The sequence below is a fragment of the Mixophyes fleayi genome, chromosome 12 (assembly GCF_038048845.1).
Source record: "Mixophyes fleayi isolate aMixFle1 chromosome 12, aMixFle1.hap1, whole genome shotgun sequence".
Taxonomy (NCBI): domain Eukaryota; kingdom Metazoa; phylum Chordata; class Amphibia; order Anura; family Limnodynastidae; genus Mixophyes; species Mixophyes fleayi.
In genome coordinates this window covers 22,233,500-22,261,206 of record NC_134413.1, presented here as the reverse complement: position 1 = coordinate 22,261,206, position 27,707 = coordinate 22,233,500, and the positions used below count along the sequence as shown (strand labels likewise).

The following is a 27,707-nucleotide window of genomic DNA, read 5'->3' as shown; positions in this document are numbered from 1 at the left end:
CTACAAGTTCCAGCATGCTTTGCCAGTAGATAACTAGCTGATAGCTGGCAAAGCATGCTGGGGATTGTAGTTTCACAACACCTGGAGTGTCGCAGGTTAGCCATCACTGATATAGACACTAGCTACACCTGGCACCTTTTAAAGGTTGTACGCATATGCTAATAGCAGGACAAAGCTACTATATCTGTGGCATCAGACTGCACCTTAAAGTGCACCTCTCATCTGCAGACAGTGGAGGCACCATTTTGTGGGCTCTAACTGTATTCAGCCTATCAGTTCACTAGTAACTAATCACATGACTGTTAGTCATGCCTCAGTGATATTACAAGTTCCCAGTGAATTAATAGTCTGCATTCTTGTGAAAACTGCTTCAGCCCACAAGATGGCTGCCTCCCCTGTGTGTTGGTGATGCGGCTACGCCATTATAAACTTTTAAGCTTTACAAACGCTCCATGTGTCCTCCATCTGGTTCATATAATAAATGACCTAAAGAAACAACCTGCAAACTAAAATGTATAGGAAGAGTTTTAATCCGTTACCCAATAAAGGTGATGTGGACTCTTTTTAGCACGAGGAGATTTTGGATGGTGACGTTAAGCACAACAAATATCCTTAGACTTCCCGAAATGCTGATTCCTGTGTTTTACGTAAGCAGCAGCGATTGTGGGAATGTAATTACAATAGAAATATCCACGCACAGGACTTACTTGATAAGGATCATTAAATTCTCAAATAAGTTCTGCTCCACTTTATTGGCGTTCACTCTGGTCTCTTTAAAGCCAGCCCAATAGAAAATCAATATATCATTCCTCACTGCTGAGCCAAGCAGTTACCTTGGACAGATGAAAGCCAATACTGTTGTTGCCTAGCAAGTACCTGGACAATTTTCCTATGTGAATTTTAAGCAGCACAAACTGCCTGGAATTCTTTTGTGTGGCGATTTGACTACCAAATTGTTGTCTCTCCTTCTCACCTTTTTTCGGTTTTCTGTCACACTATGTACTATGCAAATAAATATTACACAATTTCTCTTGACCTCCCATAAACCTGTATTTGTTTGCGTTTCTGTCTGTCTATTCCATATGTACAGAACGTTTTTCTATTATTTCTTTTGCTACCTCAGTTCGTCCCGGATTATGTTGGGAAAAATTGCGTTTGAATTGGTTTTTTTGCTGCTTTTTATCCTTTTCTTGCTTCTCTAAACATAGTTTTACCAATGTCTGTTTTTCTTTAAATTCTATTCTGTTCCCTTTTAAAAGAGCTTAAAATTTTAGTTCTGGGCGGAGATCACTAGGCTAAGATAAATTAGTTTCACGTTACTCGCTGTGTCTGATTGGCGTGAGAGGCGGATCTGGTTTACAGAAAGGCCGCTCCTTTATAAGTGAATGTGTATTATCCTATAGGGATCATGCTGTTCTATCGTTTCATATGCTTCAGTCAGGTCTCAAACTTGTGTAGTGGGAAAAATCACTGTTCACAAGGCAAAGATGTGTGTTTTTTGTTAATCAGCATAGTTTTTGAATATTTATTTTGTGCTGGCTTGCTGAACATGACTGCAATGATACATATCTTGACTGCAGGATGCAAAATATTCATTAACGCAGGCAAAACTAACACATTGTGCAGTTGTGGTTTTTTTTTGTTTTTTTTATAAATTGCACATAATTTGGGTAGAATATTACATCCGTAGTCAACTACAAGCTGATCTGAAGAAACGTCATGTTGAATCAGGCGCGGACCTATACTTTGTTTAGGGGGTGCGATTTTGCATAATCACGCCCCTCCTTTACTCTGGTTGGCCTGCGTTTAGCCCCGCCTTCCGCTTGTGATTGGCCCCTCCCGTTTTGATCGCCGTCTGGGACTACTCTGATCGGCTGGGCCGCGTTTAGCCCCACCTTCCGCTTGCGATTGGCCCTGCCCCCTCCCATTTTGATCGGCGGCTGGGACCTATTTTAAAGGTAGGCTTTCTGCTGCTAGGGGGGGGGTGGCGAAAGCCCCGATCGCCCCCTCCCCCCTCCTCCCCTGGATCTGCCACTGTGTTGAATACAGGTGTAGGTACCTCTGCTTATACTGCACTTGCCATATTGAGACAGACTCAACACACTACAGGATATGAACAATACATATGTGGAATATAAGTTTCGCACAGAAGTATATAAAAAAAAAAATAAAAAAAAATAAATAAAAAAGGTATTCGGTTATGGTGATATGCTAATAAATACAGTCATTAATGAAAAAACATGCACAAAAATCCCCAAACCCCCCCCACCCCCCCCCATAAACTAAATTTATCAGGATGTTATTAATGTCCACTGTACATAAAATGTATTTTCACTGTTGCTCTTGATTGCAAACACATGTTCTAGCATGAATACACAGCCGTCATCACCGTCGCTCAGCACTTACACCTGACCTGTAGCTGGTGGGACTGATACGACTGAATAACACGCACCTTAGAGATGCCCAAAGCTTGATTTGGATGCGGACATTACCCTCCCTGTTCAGCCGTTCAAATCATAGGCAGTCGGAAGCGTAGTTTACGTGCGAGCTTGAATTGCGCTCTTTGGAGTATGTTTTGGCTTTACACATGCACAGAGTGAAAAAAAGGCAAAATGCGCCAAGTACATGGAATTACCTTCCTTAATAAATCAGGCCCCAAGTGACACCATCTTACACATTGGGGTGTGTGGATTATCATATAGATATCTTTAATGCAAGAATACAGCAACCATTGTACTTATCATGTGCACTCCTTCAAAGACAAAACTTCTCAAAAAGAGTGATGGTTTGCATGTAAACCAAAGCACAGCGTGTTTCAGTCACAGACCTTCTGTGTAACTACTCTATGGCTAATGTACAATATTCCAACCGCAGATTCTTTAGCACTCTCAGAGGGCCCTAACTTGGAGGTGTCTGAGCTCCGTGCATGGAAAAACATATAGTATTCATTTTCTTAGTGAGAAAAACAGGAAGAAAATGGCTGCCTGAGTAATTGAGCAGAAAGGTCTAGAGCTTTTCACACACTCCCTGGGGACATTCCTGTTCAGAGTTTTGTGACGTTATGTTGGGTGATTAGGACCTGTCAGGCAAATGTATTTTAATATATTTTAATTTTTTTTTATCCTGGAGAGAACTGAAAATTGCACCAAAAAAGATCCAATGAAAGGCCAAATTCTGTTATGTGAACAAAATGTTTTCCCACAGTTGTCACTTTTGTGGTCTTTTTAAAATATAAGCATTTAATTTTAACCCTTTTCCTGCAATTTACACCGTAAAAATTAGCTGCTGCTTGTATCCTGACCGCCCTCATAGGGCCCAGCCATCAGTGACACCACAAATGCCCACCCCACTGTAATGCATGCAGTGTTTTGTCTGACTCCTCCCTCTACCTCTGATTGGCTGGTGTCACAGCTTGGACTGCTCTGTAAGTTAACATAGATAAAAGATGGTGACTAGCACCAAAATTACAAATTTGCAGGAACAGGGGTAGTAGCAGGGAAAATCGACGCTTTCAACCTTGCGTCTATGGTTCATCTAATACAGGGGGAGGGTTATTCCGGCACATATGGATCCTTAAGACTCCAGCATGAAACCAAGAAAATAGACAGGAAAACAATTTTGTACACTGTATGATAAGTACATTCCTTTAGATGATGAAAAACAGTCACCCAATGTTGGTGATTTGACCAATAGGGTGAATGTTACACCAGTGTCCGCCACTGGGTGTTGGAAGAGGCAAAGTTAAACTAACATGCAAATACTGTTCTGAGTCAAGTGGGGCAGCATGGTGGCTTAGTGGTTAGCACTTGAATCCCTGACCATGGACTTATCTGTGTGGAGTTTGTATGCTCTCCCCGTGTGTGGGTGGGTTCCCTCTGGGTGCTCCGGTTTCCTCCCACACTCCGTAAATGTACTAGTAGGTTAATTGGCTGCTATCAAATATAAATATATATCCTCTCCTCTCCTCTCCTCTCCTCTCCTCTCCTCTCCTCTCCTCTCCTCTCCTCTCCTCTCCTCTCCTCTCCTCTCCTCTCCTCTCCGCAGCGCTGCGAAATTAGTGGCGCTATATAAATAAATGATTATGATGAGTTATAGAACTGTGACGTTCAGCAGTGACATAACACAGGTACTGTGTAGTCATGTAAATGACTGCATTAATTGCGGTGTAATTATTTGCAGTGTAGTAATATATTTTAAAATCGGTTTGCATCATGTCCTTTTTAGCTGACAAAAATCTATTAATTGTATAAAGAAAATCCTGGCTAACTACTACCACTTACCCTGTTGTGCAGTGCTCTGATTACTACTATAAACTGCCTCCGAAGAAAGTGTTTTAGTTATATTTAATGCACTGTTTATTACATATCATGCGTTTTACACTTTTCTACAGTTTACAATATTTTCCTCCAGATGCACGTTTGACTTGGCAGATGTGCAACTTGCAAAGCGTGCATCAGTTTTAATGTAATGGTCTCTGCTGTGTGCTGTGATCAATTAACATACATTGGGCAGACTGAGGGCAGGAATCTGGTAAAGGCCGAAATGCGGTTACTCAAGTTACAAGAAAAGTTGTCACTGATTTAACAATGGTCATGTCATAAAACCCAAAAATTACACCTTTGCAAATCAGTTTTTGGGGGCAGAACAAATTCTTGAAGTGCTGGTAATTTGTTTTGTCACATTTTACTATTCTGTAAATCGTGTTGTATGTTTTAAACACAGTGTGCATATAGTCATAAGATATACAGGTAAAGATATAGCTGGTTATATAGGTAAAGATATAGCTGGTTATATAGGTAAAGATATAGCTGGTTATATAGGTAAAGATATAGCTGGTTATATAGGTAAAGATATAGCTGGTTATATAGGTAAATATATAGCTGGTTATATAGGTAAATGATATAGCTGGTTATATAGGTAAATGATATAGCTGGTTATATAGGTAAAGATAGAGGTGGTTATATAGGTAAAGATAGAGGTGGTTATATAGGTAAAGATAGAGGTGGTTATATAGGTAAAGATAGAGGTGGTTATATAGGTACAGATATATAGCTGGTTATATAGGTACAGATATATAGCTGGTTATATAGGTACAGATATATAGCTGGTTATATAGGTACAGATATATAGCTGGTTATATAGGTACAGATATATAGCTGGTTATATAGGTAAAGATATAAGTGGTTATATAGGCAAATAAAATGTTGAACAATGGTTTATGAACTCTAGAAAATGTAAGATTTTAGAAGCAATTTGGCTTGTGCTGTGTAGGAAGGATATAATCTATACTGGAAGCTATAGGGAATATGGTGCTGTATAAATCACACATTTATCAGCACTATTATGAGTTTTTACCCTGCATCCTGAGCTTTGTTATTTTTGTTTTTGTTGCATCAGCGTACTAACTGGTTTTCCGTGTTTTTCATGCATAGTCATTAAATTGACATTGGGACTTGTGATGTGTCATTATGGTAGACTGGTGATTGAGTGCCCCCTGCAGGGCTTCTGGTCACATCATGACCTCTGCATTTGCCAATGCTAGTTAGGCAATCAATCACATCATTTACAGGCAGACACGGAGCGTCTAATGACTCTTGTCACTGCGCGTCATTTTCTGACAATTACCTGTATAGTGAACTTTTTTCCATATATATAACTAGACTTTTAAAACTGCTTACGTTTTAGTTTTGTGTTGTGATATTGCAGCAAGCCTGGCTATTCCATTCTTCTCTTTAATTTGTGAATCTTCAAATTAAATCTAAAAAAATAGAAACATTCTCCATTGATATTTTAACTGGGTGAGATCATCACCTTGTCAGGGTTAAGAGGGTTCATCACACAAATGGGGTCTAAATGTTTCAAATGGTATAAGCATTTATTTTACTAGTTATTGATAGTACGTATGTGCTGCCACTCTTTGGGGGGGATTCAATGGACCCTCGCGTGATGACTCTCCGCGGGAGGTTAGGGTACTAAAACATTGCGAGTCCTAATAATACAAGTAAAAATCAACGGCTTATTTACTTACTGCAGCTACATCACACAAGGCTCCAACGGGACTTTGCACCCGTAGTATCAAATCAAAGATTTGCTTTAAGTCAGTCACCACTTATACCAGTGTTGGCTAACCTGTGACACTCCAGGTGTTGTGAAACTACAAGTCCCAGCATACCCTTCCAGCAATAAGCTGCTATCTATTGGTAAATCATGCTGGGACTTGTAGTTTCACAACACCTGGAGTGTCACAGGTTAGCCAACACTGACTTATACCTATTGTGTGAATGGAAGCTATAGGACATAGCAGATTTGTGACATTTTTACCATTGTTAAATAATGACTTTTTTTTTTTTTTTTTAACTGTAGCAACCTTATACTAGTAGGAAAACAATACTATATAGTACAATTAGAGATCAACAACAAAATCCAGATGGATTACCTCCTTTGGATTTTTAAGAAGAGATGCAAGTGGTCTAGCTCACTCTCACTGCTTTCAGGTGCAGCATTTTCTTGCGTCCTTAGGCTGCAGCCCACAGTCACCCACGGAAACTATGCGACATACCATACATGTCCCACGTTTGTTTTAGAGGGTGAATTGGACCCGATCCCATCCCCTGCATTATGAAGCAAAGTCATTGAAAACAATAGGTGAGTCTCAAAATGCCTTACTGTCAAGAAAAGATTTGAACTAGGTGGTCCGTCATGCTGGTTAGGGCTCCTTAAACTGAATGATGGGCAGCACGGTGGCTTAGTGGGCAGCACGGTTGCTTAGTGGTTAGCACTTCTGCCTCACATCACTGGGGTCATAAGTTCAATTCCCGACCATGGCCTTATCTGTGTAGAGTTTGTATGTTCGCCGTGTTTGCGTGGGTTTCCTCCCATACTCCAAAAACATACTTGTAGGTTAATTGGCTTCTATTAAAAATTGACGTGTGTGTTAGGGAATTTAGACTGTAAGCTCCAATGGGGCAGGGAATGATGTGAGTGAGTTCTCTGTACAGCGCTGCGGAATTAGTGGCGCTATATAAATTGATGATGATGATGGGGGTACAGTTGCTGTGACTCTAATATGTTGCACCAGAAGGCCATTACTATGGTAAATACCTTCATACATTGGCACCCTGGATGTCCATCTTGTACATGATGTTCAGGAGACTCGACATGTGTACTAAAATTGATTGTTCTGTCTGCTGCTGGGTGACCCATAGCTCAGCAGTGGCTGAAACCTGGCCAATCGTTCACTATGGTCAACTTCATGACTTGTGAGAGGCTGGTTTCTATAGTAGAAGTCTTCCTTCCGTTGTGTTGAGGACACCTGAATTGCAATGTAATCAGACTATAGTGATAGAGAAGAGGTCTGTGGAATTTACTGTTTTAGTTCATGTGGCTGGGTGACCTGCTGCTCTTTGTATTTATTTGTATTATTTATTTGAGTAATTCTCTGTATTGTGAACAACACAACTGTTTTGCACTACTGGGAAATATTTTCTCGCCTTTCTCCTGTATTGTAAGTAAAACTACTACAAGTGGATGCTGTCCGAAAAAGCTTTGAAAATGAGTCCTGTGACAGCGGGCGGAACCTGTCTATTAAATACATATGTCTTAGGACACACGTAATACTAATCGTGCAAATGCAATAGACGGTCGCTGCCTCTGACAAAGCTCACCCAAAACAGCCAAAGTAATTTCTATATTTTTAGCTTAGGTGCTGTTTTAGGTGTTTTATGGAATGGTCAGTTTATATTTTGCTCGCAGTCCTGACCATATTATAAATATCATACAGCAGAGGTCATAGAGGTTCCCAGTGAGACTTATGGATATTTTAAAAGCCTGTTGCTATTACTTGTCAGAGAAGTTAATTTCCTGCAAACACATTTCAGTTGTTCTCAAACTCTTAAGCGAGTCTCAGTTATATATTCATATAAAGGAAGGGAAATAATGGATATAAAGTATGGTAAGTATATACTTTTTGGTGTGTCTATCAACATTCAGAAAAAAGGTGGTACCCCCACCTCTGAGTTACTGCAATAATATTTTTCTATACATAAGTGAGCCGCGGTTCTCGGTATAATTAGTACGAGTGCACCTACTGTTTCTCCAAGCGCACATCAAAGCGCACACCCACGCGTGTGCCCACGTGTGCGGGTTTGTGTATACTCTGCAATATGTTTATGGTGGAAATGGTAAAACGCCTCTACAAAGTGCAACGTATTTCCCCTTTAGGACCTCCAACCTTCATTAATTCAGTTTTATATTAATATATTGCTTGGTTTAACCTTATTTATGTCTTTAAAGGAATTGTGAGAGTGAGGGGATGTCAGGACTGTGTTTGTTTATTATGTGACCCTCTTAGTGTGTTTGATTGTATTAATTACCATGTTGGAAGTGGATTTCCACAGTAGTACAACTGGAAGGCGCATCCCAGTAAAAGTAAAAGGCCACGATTGTGTCTCCCGGGAGGAAACCTCTGTGTGTCCACCTGTTAAATAGGGGACACCTTCCTGCTTCGCACTTGTTCGTTCATTTAAATAGCTTGGATCTGAAAAGCTCCTCCCATTAGAGGGTGCAGACCTTGACAACTGGGCCTGCAAACCCGTGCTCTGACCCCTTTAAAACCAGTGCATTTGTGCAATAGTAGGTGCATGATATCCTGTTAGTGAGGATGCAGAAATGATTTCTGCAAATAACTATAAATACAATGATGTAATGTTATGCTTTATAGAGCAGAATTTCATAACACTAATATAGAAACTATTCTTGAAACGTTTTATTTGTTGATTTTATATATGGGTGGTTTGGTGGTGTGACTTTTACAATTCAGGGCTGATTGAAGGAAATCTGTTGCTTAAGTAAATCTATTATTAATAAATAATTGTGACCTTCATTTTGTGGTGGTTATGCCAAACTCCATCAGGCAGCTGTAGAACAGCTCTGTAACGGAAGATGCGGGATATATTTGTAGTCATAGATGACCCATGTTTGTGTGGCTGTGTGTACAATTTACACTAGTATCCTATTACTATATTATTCAAAGTTCTTTTGCATAATATGATTGTAGGGGGTAATGTCCCAACATTCCATTAATCCAGAATCACGAAGAATAGGCCAGTGATGTCTAACCTGTGACACTCCAGGTGTTGTGAAACTACAAATCCCAGCATGCTCTGCCAGCTATCAGTTAGTTATCTTCTGGCAAAGCATGCTGGGGCTTGTAGTTTCACAACACCTGGAGTGTCACAGGTTAGCCATCACTGGAATAGGCCATACCACCCCCCCCCTCTCCTCTCTAGTCATACCAGATAACAACTAGCCATTTCCCCATGGTCATACCGTAAATCTAGTAGCCGATGTTCTATTGGCCCACCTGCAATCAAGACTGTCCAGCATAGCGAATGTCTGTGGGCTGTATGGTGTAATTTGCAGCCCTGTTGATGGAACATTGATCAGTTTATCTCTTTAGAAAATACAATTTTGCCCACCTCTAGTATAGATGGCTGACTCTACCCCTCCTTGCTTATCTGCCATGCCCTGACACGCTGATAAAGGAATGTTTAGCTTTCTATATTTCTGTTGTAAAATCACCTCACGTTTTTTTCCCGTCTACAAATGTAATGACTTTACACAGTAGTGCTTTCAGGAACTCATTGATTGCAGTCATTAACAGGCAAGCTCAGAGGCTTTTTGTCTAATATTACTATTGAGAAATTAAATCCCATCCTAATTACCTCACATTTTCCAAACAGCTTTGCAAACAAATTTTATGCGAGTGGCTTATAGTCTTCCCATAGTTACGTAAAACTTAATTTCAGCAGTGTACACAAAGGACAAGTTTATACGTGGGGGGAGGGGGGTTCCTAACAAATAATTTTACGTATTATATAATATGTACTTTTCTTTTTGCAGGGTCAGCATATCTCCTCTGTGCCGATTGCAAAACTGGAAGAAGCTTTGTATCAATATCAACCTATTCACATAGAAACATTCGGTCCCACAGTTCCTCCAATAGAAACGCTGAGTAGACTGGGGTAAGTGTATTTATCTGTTTATTTGGGTTTCCACAGAATGGATTCATTCACGGACACAGGTTGACTTTAGGAAAGTGATTGTCCAATGTACACACAGCTAATTAGGGAACATCTGGTTTAGTAAACAGCGTGCAAATCTCGCAGAGAATTTTTGTGGAGACTTGCACAAATCCGTGACTGGAACTGATTTCATACACTCTTGTTGCTCCATCGATAATATTTTATACTAGTGTTAGCATTTTCCAATATTACACAAGATATTCATCCTAGTTGCCTAATCTCCCGGAATGTCCGAAAGACTCCAGGGAGAGCAGGGCAACCTCCCGCATCCTGCCCACTTCGTGGTTGGGGGCGCGAGGTTAAGCGTGTCATCTAGGCCCCACCCTCTGCTGTAATAGGCCAAAATTGGTATAGGGGCAGGGCCTAATGACTGGATGCATTAGCAAGATCTCCCCTCCCGGAGAAGAGTTCTCCAAACGCAATCCGTAACTGTCATTTTAGCGAGCGTGGCGTTATAAAAATGGGTTTGATATAATGGAGAAGTTTAGGGCTATGTACACGCCAATAGAGAGGTGGTTGTATAGCAGGCAGTGATCTGATAGGATAAGGGGTTATAATTGAAGCACTGATCACGCTTAGTCCTCAAAATAACAGAGTAAACACTATATTCTTATTTCATAATACACTGTTTTCCAGACATGTATTTTTTATTTATTTTTCCCTGTTTACCTTTATTTATTTTAGTCTTTCAGAGCAAACTACTTGGATAAATGATGATAATATTTGGAATATTGTAATTGTTTTTTCCCATTGATAGAAAAATAAAATAATAAAATGTTTTATAATATAGGAAAGCAGACCGGAATAATACACTTATGCAGTCACCAACATATGTATTTTCTTAATCCTGTTAAAATTGAGTCCAACTATAACAGTCAAGTGATTGACCTGTTGGCTAATCATAGCCAGGTGGGGGAGTCTATCTGTTTTATGGCCGTTGACCTTTTGATACCTACTCAATCCCAGGATGGATCTCTAGCTCACAGTCGCTGTGTTCCGTGTTGGAATCGCTAAGCTGCTCTGCTCCAGATGTTTATAGGTTTATGTATCCGTTTTAAATGTTTAAATGTGGATTCTGGTTAAGACATATGGACAGGGTAATTCAATTATTTGGCCTTACTAACCAGTAGAGGAAATATCTTTGGAAAAGTTGAAAATCACATGTTGGGAAGCATGCGCCAAGTTCTTGTATAGAGTCTCAGGGCTGGATAATGATAAATTCACCTGACCTGGGTCCTTACAGCCCTATTAGTCTTTCCTCAAGTTAAACCACAGAGGGACCCTGCAACTGAAACCAGAGATGCAGAATGGCAACTTCACATTTGTGTATACAAATCTTCAGTCCCAAACATGAAACAGACAATGGTATTGTGGGCTGTTTGTTGCTAAAATGACAAAAGGATTTAACTGAAACATATATAACACACGCCTTACACATTGGTGGTTATTGAATCGGGTTTACCAGCTACGATAAAGCGGACTTTAATAAAAATAAATGTGTCTCTTTATGAAAAGGTTAACACAAGCTAATGGACATCATGATCAAAGCTCAAATTAACTTGCTCCTTTCCCCTGTCTGCGATTCCTATTGTAAAATAGCTTTTGTATTTTTGTTTTTGTATTTTTCTATGTATCTCAATGTTAAAATAAATAAATATATATATATATATATATATATATATATATATATATATATATATATATATATATATATATATATATATATATATATATATATACCTCCTGACATGTTATATATGGCTTAGAGGCACTTCCCATAGATACTGGTTAATAGCACGGTCATGTGTAATGTAATAATTAAAATAAATAAAGTATTTAAAAATAAAATAAAATGTTTATAGCTGATATACTACTGCTTGGAATGGTGGAAATGGATAGTCTGGGAAATTTATCCTCCTTCTAACAACAGACACCAAAATTATATTTCACTTATGTAATATTCTAGAGCCAAGTCATATAGTTTGTGTTTTTTCCACATTTAGGAGCTCATTACAATTGACGCACTTAGTTTCCAGTTACCCAGAAACCCCCATTTGTCTAATCATGGAATCTCCCAGTTAGTAGGTGTATTAAATGTAATATAACACATTGTATGCAGCCTAGCAAACCTGTCCATGAGTATCTGCATATGTTTTCATGGACATTGACCTCAACAAAATGTCCACCATCACTTTTATCTCTAGTGTATTATTTTTACAGTTTTGTATCTAGTGCTTTAGTGATTGTCTGAAATAGAAAATACAGAAAGTAAATGACCTGTTATCCCCTGAAGTGTAATGTGCAGCGCTGGGTAAGTAACTGTAACACTAATTTTAATCGTTTTTATTTTAGTTAGGTGTGAGAGAAAACTAATATTTTATAAGGGGGAATTCAATTTGCCCACGTTAATGTAGGAATAACGTGGCGCTAATTGTATTACCGTAATTACCGTAGCTGCTCCTGCACCACTTGTTGTTAGATTACGTCTTACACTCTGTCACAGAACCAAACTTCTTATTTAAAGTCAAACTATTTTACTACGAAAAAGTGTCTATTGCTGGTTTATTGCAGCAAGTTTGTTATAGTTTTCTTTTTGATTCCAAAATCAAACATTTGGTAACCCCACCTCTAGAAATCGTGCTTTTGCCCCTGATGTTGAGTCGAACGCAGATTGCACGTTTGATGTATAATACACATTTTTACTTCTGCGCATAAAGCTCTGTTCCTGAAGCTAGTGGTTTGTGTGCATGCTCTGATATAAAAAAGCATATTAAGTTGCAAAAATGCTATTTGCGTTAAACTCAACATGAGCCACTAAATCTGCAAGACTGAGACCATTACACACTTACATTGTGGACAGTAGTTGTACATGGTTTCCGTGTGGCAGTGATCATGGATTTTAAAGGCATAGATACTGTCTGTCTGTGGTCCTCTGATGCTGAAGACAATAGATGCAACACGAATGGTACTAGAAGTAGTTTTCATTGCTCCCTATTGAGAATGGGCAGGGGCTATTAATATTAATACCCTGTATAAAACTTTTATGAATATATGCATCCAGCCATCAGATAGCCACTATTGGCCTGTGTACGCGGACCACACCAATAGACCCCCATATATGTGTGTCACCTGGATATTGATCCTGATGCTTGGTGTTCAGTCTGTGACCAGCTTCAACTTTTCTGTTTCTATGGTTGGAATATTAATATTGTAACTTTCTCCCTTCCCTTCAGTGGTTTGTCACACTAGACTGCAAACTGTACATTGCTGCATAATCACTAATCAGTGTCTATAGTCTGGATAGTACGAACCAGGGCAAATTGTGTGAATAGAGCAAGGAGTATTTTAAAGTGAGACCTGGGGGGAAATGTATTATGCAGCGCTTTCTGCAAGTCGCCAATATTCGGGGACTTTGCAGGGCAAATTTAAAACAGCAATATCTTTAAGGGCAAGTTTTGCTCTTAAAGACATTGCCATTTTAAATGTAGCTGTCGCTGAAAATCAGCGACTTGCAGAAAGCGCTGCATAATACATTTACCCCCATGATGTTTTTGCAGTGATCTTGAAGAGTCAGTGGACCTGCGCACATCAATTACAAATCAATAAAACTCTAAGAGGGAGATACAACCTGCAGTCTGGCTGCGCAAATTGCCACCTATTACGGTAAAGAATCTCTGCTCGTTTTTCTGCGCCCCTTAATGTGCGTGAGTAAAAATGAGCGAGGATTACTTGCTGAACAATATCACAATGTGTCTCCACGGACTGTTCTGGAGGCACATTGTGTTGAATTGAATCTCGCCCTGAGTGGTAGATTTACCAAACCTTCATTAGAAAGGAAAAGTGTAGGTGTTGCCCTTAGCAACCAATCAGACTCTAGCTCTCATTTTATAGAATGTGCAAGATAGCCGTGGGGCTAGAATGTGCAAGATAGCCGTGGGGCTAGAATGTGCAAGATAGCCGTGGGGCTAGAATGTGCAAGATAGCCGTGGGGCTAGAATGTGCAAGATAGCCGTGGGGCTAGAATGTGCAAGATAGCCGTGGGGCTAGAATGTGCAAGATAGCCGTGGGGCTAGAATGTGCAAGATAGCCGTGGGGCTAGAATGTGCAAGATAGCCGTGGGGCTTGAATGTGCTAGATAGCCGTGGGGCTTGAATGTGCTAGATAGCCGTGGGGCTAGAATCTAATTGGTTGCAAGGGGCAACACCTCCATTTTTTTCCTTTTTGAGCAGGACTCCTCCATGAGACCCTATTGTTACCTCCAAGGCAATCATTGGATGTGCGATTGTAGTACGGCACTGCTGAACTCCATTAATGAAGACTTGTTGTGTCCTCTTTTTAAATTGACCTATTATCCACTTATGATATTATAAACAAAGCATCACACATCAATTACAACTTGTTGTATTAAACACACTGCACTTTTGCATTTTTAAAAGCATGACACGCTGACAGGTATATTTTAAATATGTCTGGAAGAGACATGCTGTAACTGCTCATCCTGCCTCTGTTTATGGTTTTTCAAATACATATGTTAATTTGAGTACTACAATCAAATATTCTCTGTGGGAGTTTTGAATACCAAATGATCTTCAATCTGAAAAAGAATTCTTGAAATTGTCTACTGTCGGTCTGTGAAAGTATTTGACTAGAATATTTCTGGCCTTGGAATGCTAATTTGGTTTTAGGCCTTTGTTCCCAATCTCTTTGAAAGTTTTAAGTCTTTAAGAGCTGTACCTCCAATGATTTTAGCAGACGACTCAAGTCTACGCAGACGGTTATATGATACTGCGTAGGATGTATTGTTGAGATCCTGTTGCAGTTAAATTTAAAATATATATTGTAAATGAGGAACAGAATTTCTGAGATGGTCTCTTCTATTTCTTTTGTCGTCTGAACTGTTGAAAGTTAGACAATACATAGCTATATTTAAATAGTTGGCACTAGCACCCTGTTGGTGAGTTTATAGCAATGGTATTTTAGTGAGCATTGTGGGAAGGAATGGGGTAGAATGCTGGCAAGCCAGGGAAACAAACAAGGTGGTTGATGGTTTGGTAGCATGCTCTAATGACGGGTATTGGCTTGAAAATGACTATTAGTCTGGTGGTTTGTGTAGAGGCAGAGCTGCTTACCACGTCAGTGGCTTGGGGGCCCATATTTCATGAGATATGGTTTAGACCAAGCACCCAGATCGATGTCCAATTTGTCGTAATGTGCTGCTATATTGGAAAGGTTTGACCATTGGGCTCTTGGTCCAAACCTTTGGATCCTATGTGAAGACTTGGGGGTATATTTACTAAGCTGCGGGTTTGAAAAAGTGGAGATGTTGCCTATAGAAACCAATTAGATTCTAGCTGTCATTTTGTAGAATCTGCTAAATAAATGACAGCTAGAATGTGATTGGTTGCTATAGGCAACATCTCCACTTTTTCAAACCCGCAGTTTAGTAAATATACCCCATGGTCAGATAGCATTTATGATGTATTATCTACTTATCCTGATCAACATGTCGTCGTTACCAGCTTTTGATTAGGACCACTGGTTGTTTTGAGCCCAACAAAAAAATTATTTGCGGTTATATTGAATGCCGCGAGTACCAGCGGAAGGTTCACGCGGCATTGAAGGGGTATTTTTAGGGTAGTGGAAAGGGTCTTTGCATGCCCCCAGAGGACTTGACATGCCCCAGTGTAATGTGACCACACCTTCTTGTACACACGCATAGAAAACAAATATACTTGGTATTTTTATAATTGAGAGATTTGTACGGATCAAAGGCGTTTAAGAGACTTTCATCAGGTGTTCTTAACCTATTGCTTTTGTCTCAAAAATGGGTCGCCATGCCGTTTATAGTTGATCGCCAGGTTCCTCTTATTGAAAAACATTTACATAATAGTAAATAATTATTATAACAATTTATATTGTTAGTACAAGTATACAGAAACATTTGGAAGCTTTGTTTTCTGCCTAAGAAGGTGTTACTATGTACTGACTGACAGGGTGCCCAAACTACTTCACATCCCACAGCCACTGTTTTATTTTGCTAATCGATAAAATTTAGCAAGTAAGTAGTAATTGCGCATTCAAGTTTGTAGCCTTAAGTGGTTGTGTTTAACGTCTTTTCACCTAGAGAGTCGGTAAAACATGTAGTATAGAGGTGCCCAGGTATTGGCATATAGTAAACATTTTTGGTTCTCAATTATGTTTTATTGACAATGAATCCATAGGTAGAATTAAACCATGAGTTGCCAAACTGGCTCCCAGACTTAAGCCGGGTCTGTGTGTAGGTGAGGAACGGCTGCTAAATAAAGTAATGACAGGAGGCTATTGCTGTTGAATAATGGAAACTGGTCTTGTGGCTCATAATTCTAAAGCCATCAAAAAGGGTTTTAAACATGCACCTCCTCATCCCGTGGTACTGCGGGAACCATGGGATGCATGACCTCATCAGAAGGCAGTCAGAACCCAGACACACTCGGGCAGCTTAGAAGAGATTTTACACCACGTCTTAAAGGAGGGCATACAGTGTCCATGGAAGCCTGCTACATATACAGTCCTATATCGGACCTGAGCAAACATGTGTTGTGGAACTAAAAGTCCCAGCATGCCCACCAACCTATGCTTGCGGTATGTTGTCTAAAAAAAATGTATAAATGTAATGGACAACATCTTAAAGGTGATCATTCCCCTTCTGATTTTGTGATTAGGTGCGACGGTTATTTTAAATAAATTAATTGATTGAGCAGACTTTTTAACAAATTGTGTCTAGTAAACATTACTGCATGTAGAAACAAGCACATGTCTTTTACCCTGTTACTCGGATCCATCTGCCCTGTCAATACAGCCGCTTATTAACACATGCCAGCACTGTGCTGATTGCAGGACTGGGCTGCATATTTTCCTTCTGCGTTAAATTTGAAAGACAGTTTGTAAAACTCAATTATAACAGTTTTGTTCACAACTCCCCAAAAAAATCTAGGACAGTGATGAAGAACAGCCAGCAACGAATTCTCAAAGCTGTTTAAAAAAACAAAATAGAAAAAAAAAAAAATCAACCCCCCCTCCCCATATTCTTTAGTGACAAATCAAATACTGTAGTGCTTGAAGCCGCCTTCTGTAGTGCACAGGGTTTAAATAGACGTTTTCTGTCAATACCATTAGACAGTGCACAAATTAAAGGTCGAGGAAGCCGATAGATTTTCTTCCTCTCCGCCCACCTGGGGGTATAGAGTGGGCTCTGTAACGGCAAGGGGTCCCAGGAGTGCGATAAATGCACAGAATATGGAAAATGTTGAAAGAACCGTCGAGGAAGTCTGCTTGCGTGGTGTAGTTAGTTATATTAAAACTTGGCTGCTGTTGGAGCACACCACTAAATTAACCTCAAAAGCTGGCCATGACGGCAAAATATCCATAGTAATTGTTTTTGTTGGCTTTTAACTCGACTATTAACTCATCGATCTCACATGAGCCTCTGTGCTTGGAATGCTTGTCTGGCCATATCATTTTTTTTTTTTTTTGTTTTTTAAATCTTTTTTTTTTTTTTCCTCTCCCCCAAACTTTTTTTTTTTTTTTTTTTGCTTTTTTTTGTAATCATGGAAAAATATGTTTCTGCTCGAAGCAGTTGTCAAACAAGTTTCTTTCATCGACAATCAGACGCAGGGCAGCTGAATGGGGCTGTTTAGTCTGGAAAGCATACCCAGGAGATTACAGTCACTGTAGGAAATGTAATTATACAGAATACTCTTTTTGTAGGGTGGGATTTAAAATTGTAAATCCCAATGTTTATCCTTGTGCAAGAAAAAAAAAGAAAAAAAATATCGCATACAAGACTTTAAGCTAAAAAACAACCGGGCAGTAGGAGAGCTTCATTTAATCCTCTCCTTTTTTTTTTAATGTAGTTATATGGCTAACCACTTGAGCAAAGGTATGGTCCTCATTAAAGTAGTTTTCTATGACTTAAGAAAAAAAAGAAAAAAGCTAGTGAGATGTCTTTGGAAATATTTACCCTTAGTAAGTCGTGTATTGTAGATTCTTTCCCGTATTCATAAAGGTTCTTTGAATTCACTTAATTGCATCTCAAGGGATGGCTGCAGTTTTGTGCTTAGGATAAAAAAAAAAAATTTTTTGCAACTCTCAATATTTCTGACCCCGACCCCCCCCCCCCCCCCCCCTTCACCTCCTATTGGGCTAATTTTAGCCTGGAATGAATAATGTCTGTGCTCACCAGATTTTGTTTTTCGTCACTTGGAAGCAGATATTTGTTATGGAATCTTTTAATGCTTTTCGTTATCAGATCTGAGTAGTGCAATCAGTAGGACAGATGATTACAATGGTATTACCTGAAATTAAATATATACTTGCAATAGTTCCTCTCTTTATTTTAGCCCATATGAGTGAATTACCCATTGGCCATTAGCCAAGTAGAGGATAATTCTCTGTATAAACAACACCTACTGGATACCCATAGTCATGAAAGCAAAATCCCCCCTCCCATCACTATGAACCTTTTAATATTTTAATAATGCCACTTTCAGGTACATAAATTCACTTTGATCGTTATATTTTGCTTTTCTTCTGTTGCATTAAAGAGGAAGTATGTCTACAATTTGGTATCTAATCCAATGGGTTATTCATCTGTGATCCAGTGCAGCTATTTTATATTTTAATCTGCAAGGAGGAGGGGACCTTGACAAGTCAGGTATTGGTACATGACACTTTAATACATCTGTACAGACAACTATCAGTCACATTCCTTTGTAGAAATCTGCATAGGGGGTGGAGCTTCCTTATGCTCCATCATTCTGGAAAGGGGAAGAAGAGAAGGTAGGGCACAGTGTCTATAGCTTCATGTATATGAGGGAATGGCTTGCACTTTCCTAAGAAATGTAAAAGCTCTGTAAACACAAGGACACATGACCAATGCTATCGCTGTACATTTGAAGGGAAATAGAGTAGATCCTGGAGGACGTTCCCCTGATGATTGCCCAGTGACAGTGAGGAGAGATAAACAATCTGCCATTCTTGCAGCAGCTTTATCCCAGCGGAGATAGAGATCAGAGTTAAAGGGGAAGTGCTGCTTTGGTTTACTACTTCTTCATAGAGCCAGTTTATCACTTAGTATGTGCGATCTGTAAAATGCAGAGAAGCAACGAGGAGGAGTCGTACACTAGCCCCATAACTGCAGCCGCTCAATAGAGTGAGTGCAGACAGAGCTTTAAGTGCTAGTTGTGTTATCTTCATTTAATATGCAGCACAAGCATTTAATTGGACAGTGTTGAAAACACTTATCTCTGCCTGCAGCAGTAGGCGGAGGCATAACTTAGCAATAAATACTGTAGCTTCTAGAATTTTGTTTATTCAACTACCAGAACGTTATAACCGTTAAAGACACTGTTTTATTTTCTTCCCAAACAATCCACATAACGCACACCCAGTAATAAATAAGTAGAGCTTCTTAGGTAGTTTTTTTCCCCTTACTGTACACATAAGGTAGCCCCCCCACCCATATTACACTAGTAACTTATCTGTGGAGTCTTGTCAGAAAGGAGGAAGTTTCCAGTCTATAGCTTCCTATTGGCTATTGGCGTATCATTCACTAAACTACTTCTATCACTCAACAGGTTCAGATCTCTCAACAAATGCTGAGCTGAGATGGAATGTGAGACATTTATTAGGAAGGCTAACACTCCCCAACGCAATAGTGATACCAGCATTCACAGTGGAGGGGTGGTGTAAATATCCTTTAAACGTGGACTGCCGGTGGATTGTTTAAACTATTTGGTCTACGTAAAGTTAATGTTGACATACATCCTTCGCCCGTGGCGGTTTATTACATTATGTGCCTCATATTCAAACTCATAATAGATTTGTTTTAGGTCATATTTTTATAGCCACCAGTGCTGCAAACCTTTTATCGGTGATTATCGATAAAATCCAGAAAAGTTTTGATATGGAAACTATTTAGTTCCCATATTCGACATGTCTTATCACTGCCCTAATTAAATGGCACAATTGGAGAGTTTATTATTTGAAAACTCTGGCCTCTCCAGCTTCCTCCTCCACATTAGTTGGTTCCGCTAACATTGATTTATACTCTGTGTCATTGTTTTGCGCTACTCTGCAGTACCTCAATATTGGGGTGGTATCTGTTTCTCATCCCTGACTTCTTCCTCCCTCCTCTCATCCCACCCTTTATTTGTTGGACTTATGTTTTTGCATTTTTTTTGTAAAATTCGTAAAAAAAAACCAAACAATACAAATCTTTTATTGTTGAAAATCAGTTAACTCCTAGTTGCTGAGCTTTAATAAAAAGTCAAAATGAGGCTGTATAGGTCTTTAAAATTGGCAAAATTAAAGGACCAGATAGTGTCTATCTATATTCAGTTTCTAATCGTGCATTTTAAATATTTTTATTTTATTACTAAACCCCGTCCTCGCCTCTAAAGATGTTGTATTAAAAACATCACTAATAGGCAGTGAAACCCCCCCCCCACCCATTTGCCACATACATTTTTTGATTTTTGAAAATACAACGTTCATTAAAGGTCTGCTGAAATATTATTGAGAAGCTCAAAATCATAGCATAGCAAATTAGGAATGTATGACATTGTATGGAACATTTTATCTAAAATATAAGTTTATACAGTATGAAATTAAAATAATTTGTCATTCACAAGTCTGTTAATATAGGTGTTTTCATACCATGAAATATAAACCAGTGGAGTTTAAAAAAAACAACAAAAAACCCTAAAATATATCAAATCATATAGCAAGACATATAAATCGGTTTGGGTACGTTAGTGCGATGATCTAAACGCCGACAACACTTACCCTGCCTATCTGAGGGCAACGCTGTCATTTCCGACACACTTATAATCCCTACTGTTTGTCAAACTATTGCGAGCAATCAACATCCCGACACGAGTAAATGACGTCGCTGGTAGTGGAAGGAGGCGGCGGCTGTACAGTGTAGAAGCCTTTGTAAAACAAATATTGTACAACCACCACCTCCTTCCTTTACCCCCTTAATGGCAGCAATAATAGTCGCGCTTCATAGTGACGTCATTTACTCGTGTCCGGATGTTGATTGGTCGCTATAGTTGGACGTTTGTTTTACAAACAGTAAGGATTGTAAGGGGGGAATTCAATTGGCCGCATTACCGACAAAAGTAACGCGGCCTGCGCATTATTACCGTTATTACGGTAATAATGCTCTTAATTATCGGTATTACTGTAGTTTCAACGCTGGCTTAAGCTGTGAGCAAAATGCCGGTGTTTAAACGACCATAATAACGGTAATAAATTTAACGCCGCGTTAATTCGAGGGGAAATTGAATTCCTCCCTAAGTGTGTCGGAAATGACGGCGTCGTCCTCAAGTAGTCGAGGTAAGTGTTGTCGTTGTCATCGATAAATTGACTACCACCGTATAACTCAATATACAAGAATGAGCAGGAGCGAGCAAATAAACATAATGTAGAAGTATCAATAAATATGCATATAGTGCACAATTTGTATCAGGGTATTATTAGTACTATCCTGTTTACACCCATAATGAAAATATATGGTCATACCTTGACAAAATCAAAATGTTTGACATTTTTGTGCGCCTTGTATTTTGGCTATTATATTTTGTATAATTGTATTTTCAGCTTTCTTTTGATATTTATTTGGCGAAGTAAATAAATAATTATCATGGGAATGAAAGTACAAGACTTGTATTATGTGCTCTTGCAATTTGAGTAATTGCCTATGAAGTACATTTCATATGAGTGAAATTAAAAATGTACAATGTGTGGCCTGGCTTAGCATATCACCAAAACATGTTAAAGGCTTTTCTGCATCAAACAAGTAAGACATTAATGAAACTAGGTTTAGTAGATGACAAACCTGTTTAATTCACCTCATAAGAATTTGCAATATTCATTTTTATCCACATGAAATAAAGTCTGTGAAATATTGCTTGGAAAGAATTCCAATATGAAAGCATTCTTCATTTTAATCTTGCAATGAAACTGCGGTCTTTAGTCAAACTAGAATTTAAACCTTATTATTCTTCGTGTATGACTAGATTTAAATGCAACCACATATATTGCAATCTCTTTATTGGAAATTGGAAGAGAGAGAGGTATGGTTTTCATTTTCTTGTGGTTTGTGCTCCTAAACAAGCTTAATTTTTTCACCATCGAAAAAATAGGCACAAAATAAGTGTGCAATACATTTTATAGTCGCCGAGGACCTGGTCGTAACTCAAAGCATTGAAGTCGGTGTCCTACTTCATCAATTTCCATATTGAACCGTCCACAGAAATGAAGGAGACGTGTGAATAAAAATCCTGCTTCCTAAACGGAACATGCAAAGTGCTCAGAATTTGCAGGATTAAATGGTTATAAAAAGAAACTGCCATGATTCACATTTCATTACACAACTTCCATTATTAAACACATTTTATTTTTTCTCAACTGGCATGAAATGAGAATTTCAGTTAATTTTATAACTAAAAGAAAACTCTCCTCCCCAAACTTGAACTCTGCAAGTTCTGTGCTTGGGACTCCCATGGTTTCAGTAGCTGGTTTCCTCTGTTGTACCTGATGTTTTTCCCAGACTAAGCTTGGAACGGTCAGAAAGTAGTCTACTTGCGCTTTGAGGTTCTCAAGTAAGCTGGTTAGAAAAGCTATGGTAGATATCCATTCTACACAGCTAACACAAGACAATAACCCTCTGACCAACATTGCAACACATACAGCCCACTCAATACTTTTACCTTTGCATTCTAGCTGGTCCTGTGTGCAGTATGATGTAGCACGTGTCCTTGTGTTTCAAACTCCCATTGTCCCATAGATTGTAAGCTTGCGAGCAGGGCCCTCTTACCTCTCCATCTGTGTTTATTACCCAGTATTGTTTTATTAATGTTTGTTCCCAATTGTAAAGCGCTACGGAATTTGCTGGTGCTATATAAATGTTGATGATGATGATATCCATTCAGCTTCATCGACATCCTTGCAGTGGGCACAGTTTGTTAGCCTAGGAGAAGCATTATGTTCAGCTTTGGGGTATTTTTGTGAACCACAGTTGACCTGGGCATGGAAACACCATGGTTCTACTGGTTTGGGGATAATTGGAGAAAAATCTAGCTGACGTTCTCTTTACGGGGAATATCAGAGGCTGCCTGTGAAATATAAAATAAGATGGTAATCTGTGAACTGTGTGATAATTCCCACTTGACAAGATCTTATCTAGGCTTTGCTGGCCACTGTGAACCTTTGAAATACCTTAATATTGAAGAATAAAAGTGTAAAGCTTACCCAAAGAAGTAGAAATATATTTTGGAAAGTAACATACCTCCCAATTGTCCCGTGGGCCGGATAGTTGGACAGCGTTTTCCTTTGCAGCAGTGAATGCAGCAATGAATGGGGGTTCGGAGGTTGGGGGTAAGGGACAGCCTAATGCTTGCCCCCACCATGACATGGTCATGTCCCCTGTCCCGATTCATTTTTCCGCAAAGTTGGGAGGTTGGCAGCATGGCAATATACGTAATACACAACAGGAAAGGGCAAACTTCGATCATTGCAATCGGCTAAGAATTGCTTCCTGACGCTGCATACAGTTGTTCAAGGCACACAGGAATCGTATGAGAAGTACAGTTACTGTTGGGGAGAATAATCTCCTGTTACTAATTGTGTACAATGTACTTTAGTACTGTAAGTAACAGGGTAAAAGGCATGACGCTTTTATTTATTTTCACTTGTAATATATTTTAGGCACATTTATATCAATTTTCAATGTGTTGAAATGTCTGGTCAGTCAAGTTATTTATATAAAATAACCATCATACCCAATCACAGCAGAATCAGAAGGGGAGTGATCACCCTTAAAAAATATATATATATAAATGTAATAAATCACATTTTAGGCCACATAGGCTGGTGGGCATGCTGGAACTTTAAGTTCCACAACACAGGTTGCTCAGGTCCGATATTGTGATTACTCTATACGTATGAGACTTCCATTGCTTATTTACACCTTATCTGGGCAGCACGGGGGCTTAGTGGTTAGCACTTCTGCCTTACAGCGCTGGGGTCATGAGTTCAATTCCCGACCATGGCCTTATCTGTGAGGAGTTTTTGTTCTCCCCGTGTTTGCGTGGGTTTCCTCCGGGTGCTCCGGTTTCCTCCCACACTCCAAACACATACTGGTAGGTTAATTGGCTGCTAACAAATTGACCCTAGTCTGTGTGTGAGTGTATTATGGAATTTAGACTGTAAGCCCCTAACCAGTTTTGATTATTCAACTCCAAATTAACAGCAATACCCTCTTATTGCTTCATTTAGCATACGTTCCTCACCTTTTTAAACACTGCTTAAATCTGGAAGCCAAACTGGCAACTCATGGTTCAGTTGTGCCTATGGATTATGTGCCAATAAAACATAATTGGAGCCCAGAAATGTTTACAGTAATATGCAAATGTTTGGGCGCCCCTGGACACATTATGTGTTTTCTCAGTTTTGTTTGATTGTGTTATATCCCTTTACTATTGACTTAATTGGAATGTTTTGTTTAGTAGGGTTTTAAATATACAGGAAGCTAGTTTGCTTCATGAGCTCATATGGACCCAGCACTGTTATTTAATTTTCAATCTGTGGCTGTAATTTATACAACGTTTGCCTAGAATTGTTTTAGGTTTGGGATGGAAAGAAGTACAATTACTGTTTCCCTGCTTTCTTCAATAAAGCTGTATTACTTTTACTACAACAAGAGGCCAGCAGGGTAGAAATTATTCCTGAATCAATTACGTTTTTTATTCCTAATTTCCTCTTCTCAGTGGTCTGCTTGATTATCTTTATTTAAACCCCAAAACAAGCAATATCATCTTAGTCCTATTTCACTTTTTAATGTTTCACAACACAATTTCAATAACAAAATAACTAGGCAAGGCTTGGCATTAGTTTCGAACATTACTGTTTTATTAGGATAGCAATGACTTTAGTCATAAATGTCGCAAAGAAATTAGCAAAAAATATATATATATTGGGATAGACGTTTGTTTGCAGGTTTCAGTTCTCAAAAATGTTGTAACTCCTGGCAATGTGTCAAATTGTAATAGGCAGTGATTCATGTTGTAATAACCAGCACTTATGGCAGTGTTATGGGACCGGTCTCTTGTATATGATTATAAGACCGTAGATACAGGAACTTGTCACACACAACGTGGGACATAATTTTGACACAGACAAAATAATATGGAAACTAGTATTTTGGAATTACAATTTTACAGAGCATGGTCCTACCTTTTTCCATCTCAGCTTGAAAATGCCTACTAAGCTGAAATTAAAAGAAAAATCCTATTGTGTTAATAATATAACTTGCACTGTGATATTTACAGTGACTTTTTTTAAAAAATTTATTTTTTAAAGCAAAATTATTATAAAGTGGCTATGTTGCTTGGGTTTAAATACTGACATAACAGCATTCACACAAACCAACATCCGGACACTGAGATTCATGTCACTTGTAAGGGCTGAGGCTATTAAGGGGGCAATGTGAGGACCCGGCGGCTGTATAATGTTTTTTAGGAACGGCTCTACATTATACAGCCGCCGGGTCATTGCATTGCCCCTTTAATAGCCTCAGCCCTTAAAAGTGATGTCAATCTCACTGTTGGAATGTCTGTTTGTCTGCATTCTGGTAGGTCACTATTTACAGACTTCTAATTTTAGTCATTTCGGATATATCTGTCGCTTTTAAAATATTGTTAAAACGGTCGGGATTTAGGTCTTCGGTATCGCGTACCAAACCTCCTCTATTTTATATGTTAGGTAGTACCTTCTGTCTATGATGTGTTACAATACTCATCCGCCGGTGCTCCTCTATTTTATATGTTCGGTAGTACCTTCTGTCTATGATGTGTTACAATACTCATCCCCCGGTGCTCCTCTATTTTATATGTTCGGTAGTACCTTCTGTCTATGATGTGTTACAATACTCATCCCCCGGTGCTCCTCTATTTTATATGTTCGGTAGTACCTTCTGTCTATGATGTGTTACAATACTCATCCGCCGGTGCTCCTCTATTTTATATTTTAGGTAGTACCTTCTGTCTATGATGTGTTACAATACTCATCCGCCGGTGCTCCTCTATTTTATATCTTAGGTAATACCTTCTGTCTATGATGTGTTACAATACTCATCCCCTGTGTGCTCCTCTATTTTATATGTTGGGTAGTACCTTCTGTCTATGATGTGTTACAATACTCATCCGCCGGTGCTCCTCTATTTTATATGTTTGGTAGTAACTTCTGTCTATGATGTGTTACAATACTCATCCGCCGATGCTCCTCTATTTTATATGTTAGGTAGTACCTTCTGTTTATGATGTGTTACAATACTCATCCGCCGGTACTCCTCTATTTTATATGTTAGGTAGTACCTTCTGTCTATGATGTGTTACAATACTCATCCGTTGATGCACTCTTTCCCCACTGTATGCTGCTGCAGAATCTTGTGGCCTCATTTGATATAAAAAATAATAATCTGTTAATCAGTTCAGCCCACAAAATGAATATCTCCATCGTGTGTAGTTGTTGGGTCCACTTTCAGCCTTGTCATTTTACTGTTAGCGTTTTTAGTTTTTATTTATTTTTGTTGCCTTTTGGCTGCAACCTCATTTCAGTGGAAAACTACATTTTACTAACCACTTCCTCTTCCCCGGCCCGTAGCCCTCGTGACTGCTCCATGCATCCGATTTGCCCTGAATTAATACAGTATCATCAAATCAATTATATTCACCTATATATTTAGGTTATCTGAAAGTTGACATCAACTTTTAAAGTATAAAGACACTTATATTGAAACTTATTTGGGACATCTGTTCATATTGTTACTACTAAGACTTAGAAGAGTTATAGAATATAATATCCTGATACTGCCAACGCTCTCGGTAGCATTTCAAGATAAAGTGAATGGAATGATGGCAAACGGTCTGAGCACCGCCGCAGTAGGTGGTACATTAACTTTCTTAATGCCTCATACACTCGCGATATCAAGGTATAGTAGGGAGAACTTGTTTAGTCTATGACTAAACTTATTCACAGAGAGATTAATTCATAGTGATGCTTGGAGGCTAGACTTGACCAGAGAATTATCTTGATTTGTTTTTTCTAGTGAAATAAATTGTAATATTTCTTTACAATGTATAATAAAAATACATTTCTCAGATGATCCCTGCCTAATCTGATTTTTTTTTTTTTTTTTTTTACATTTAGAAATAAGTATATGATAATATGAAATATAATTTATTTTTTAGAACTAAATAAATTTATTGACGAAGGTTATCCCTGGTATGGCTGCATGCGTGTGTGAGTGCATTGACTGGTCTGTGTTTTTGTGCACTGCAGTAAACAAAGTCACAAGTGTTCACCACTCACAACAGTAAAACTGAAGCCAAACACTATAAATATCTACCCTTGCCCTGCTTGTCTCAACAGTTCTGTTTCCTTAGGAAATCATTTATTAATTCCCCCTTTGATATCTCTGAAAAGATCTGCCTTTTAATCCTGTCATTTATTTGGAAAGGGTAAACAAATGGATCTGTGTACATCTTGCAGCCCAACCCCCAAATAAAAGTATATATAATA

General features: G+C 38.8%; 1 protein-coding gene across 2 annotated transcripts in view; it reads left to right on the top strand.

Annotated features, from left to right (window-relative positions):
- MNAT1 (MNAT1 component of CDK activating kinase) overlaps positions 1–27,707 on the top strand; it is a 107,810-nt gene that overhangs the window by 59,281 nt on the left and 20,822 nt on the right. For both annotated transcript variants that reach the window (XR_012680355.1, XM_075193531.1), the window contains exon 7: positions 9,901–10,022. Coding sequence is in view for 1 of the 2 variants with exons in the window: in XM_075193531.1 (XP_075049632.1) it covers positions 9,901–10,022 (122 nt within the window). In the remaining variant the exon portion in view is untranslated. The remainder of the gene's footprint in view (positions 1–9,900; positions 10,023–27,707) is intronic.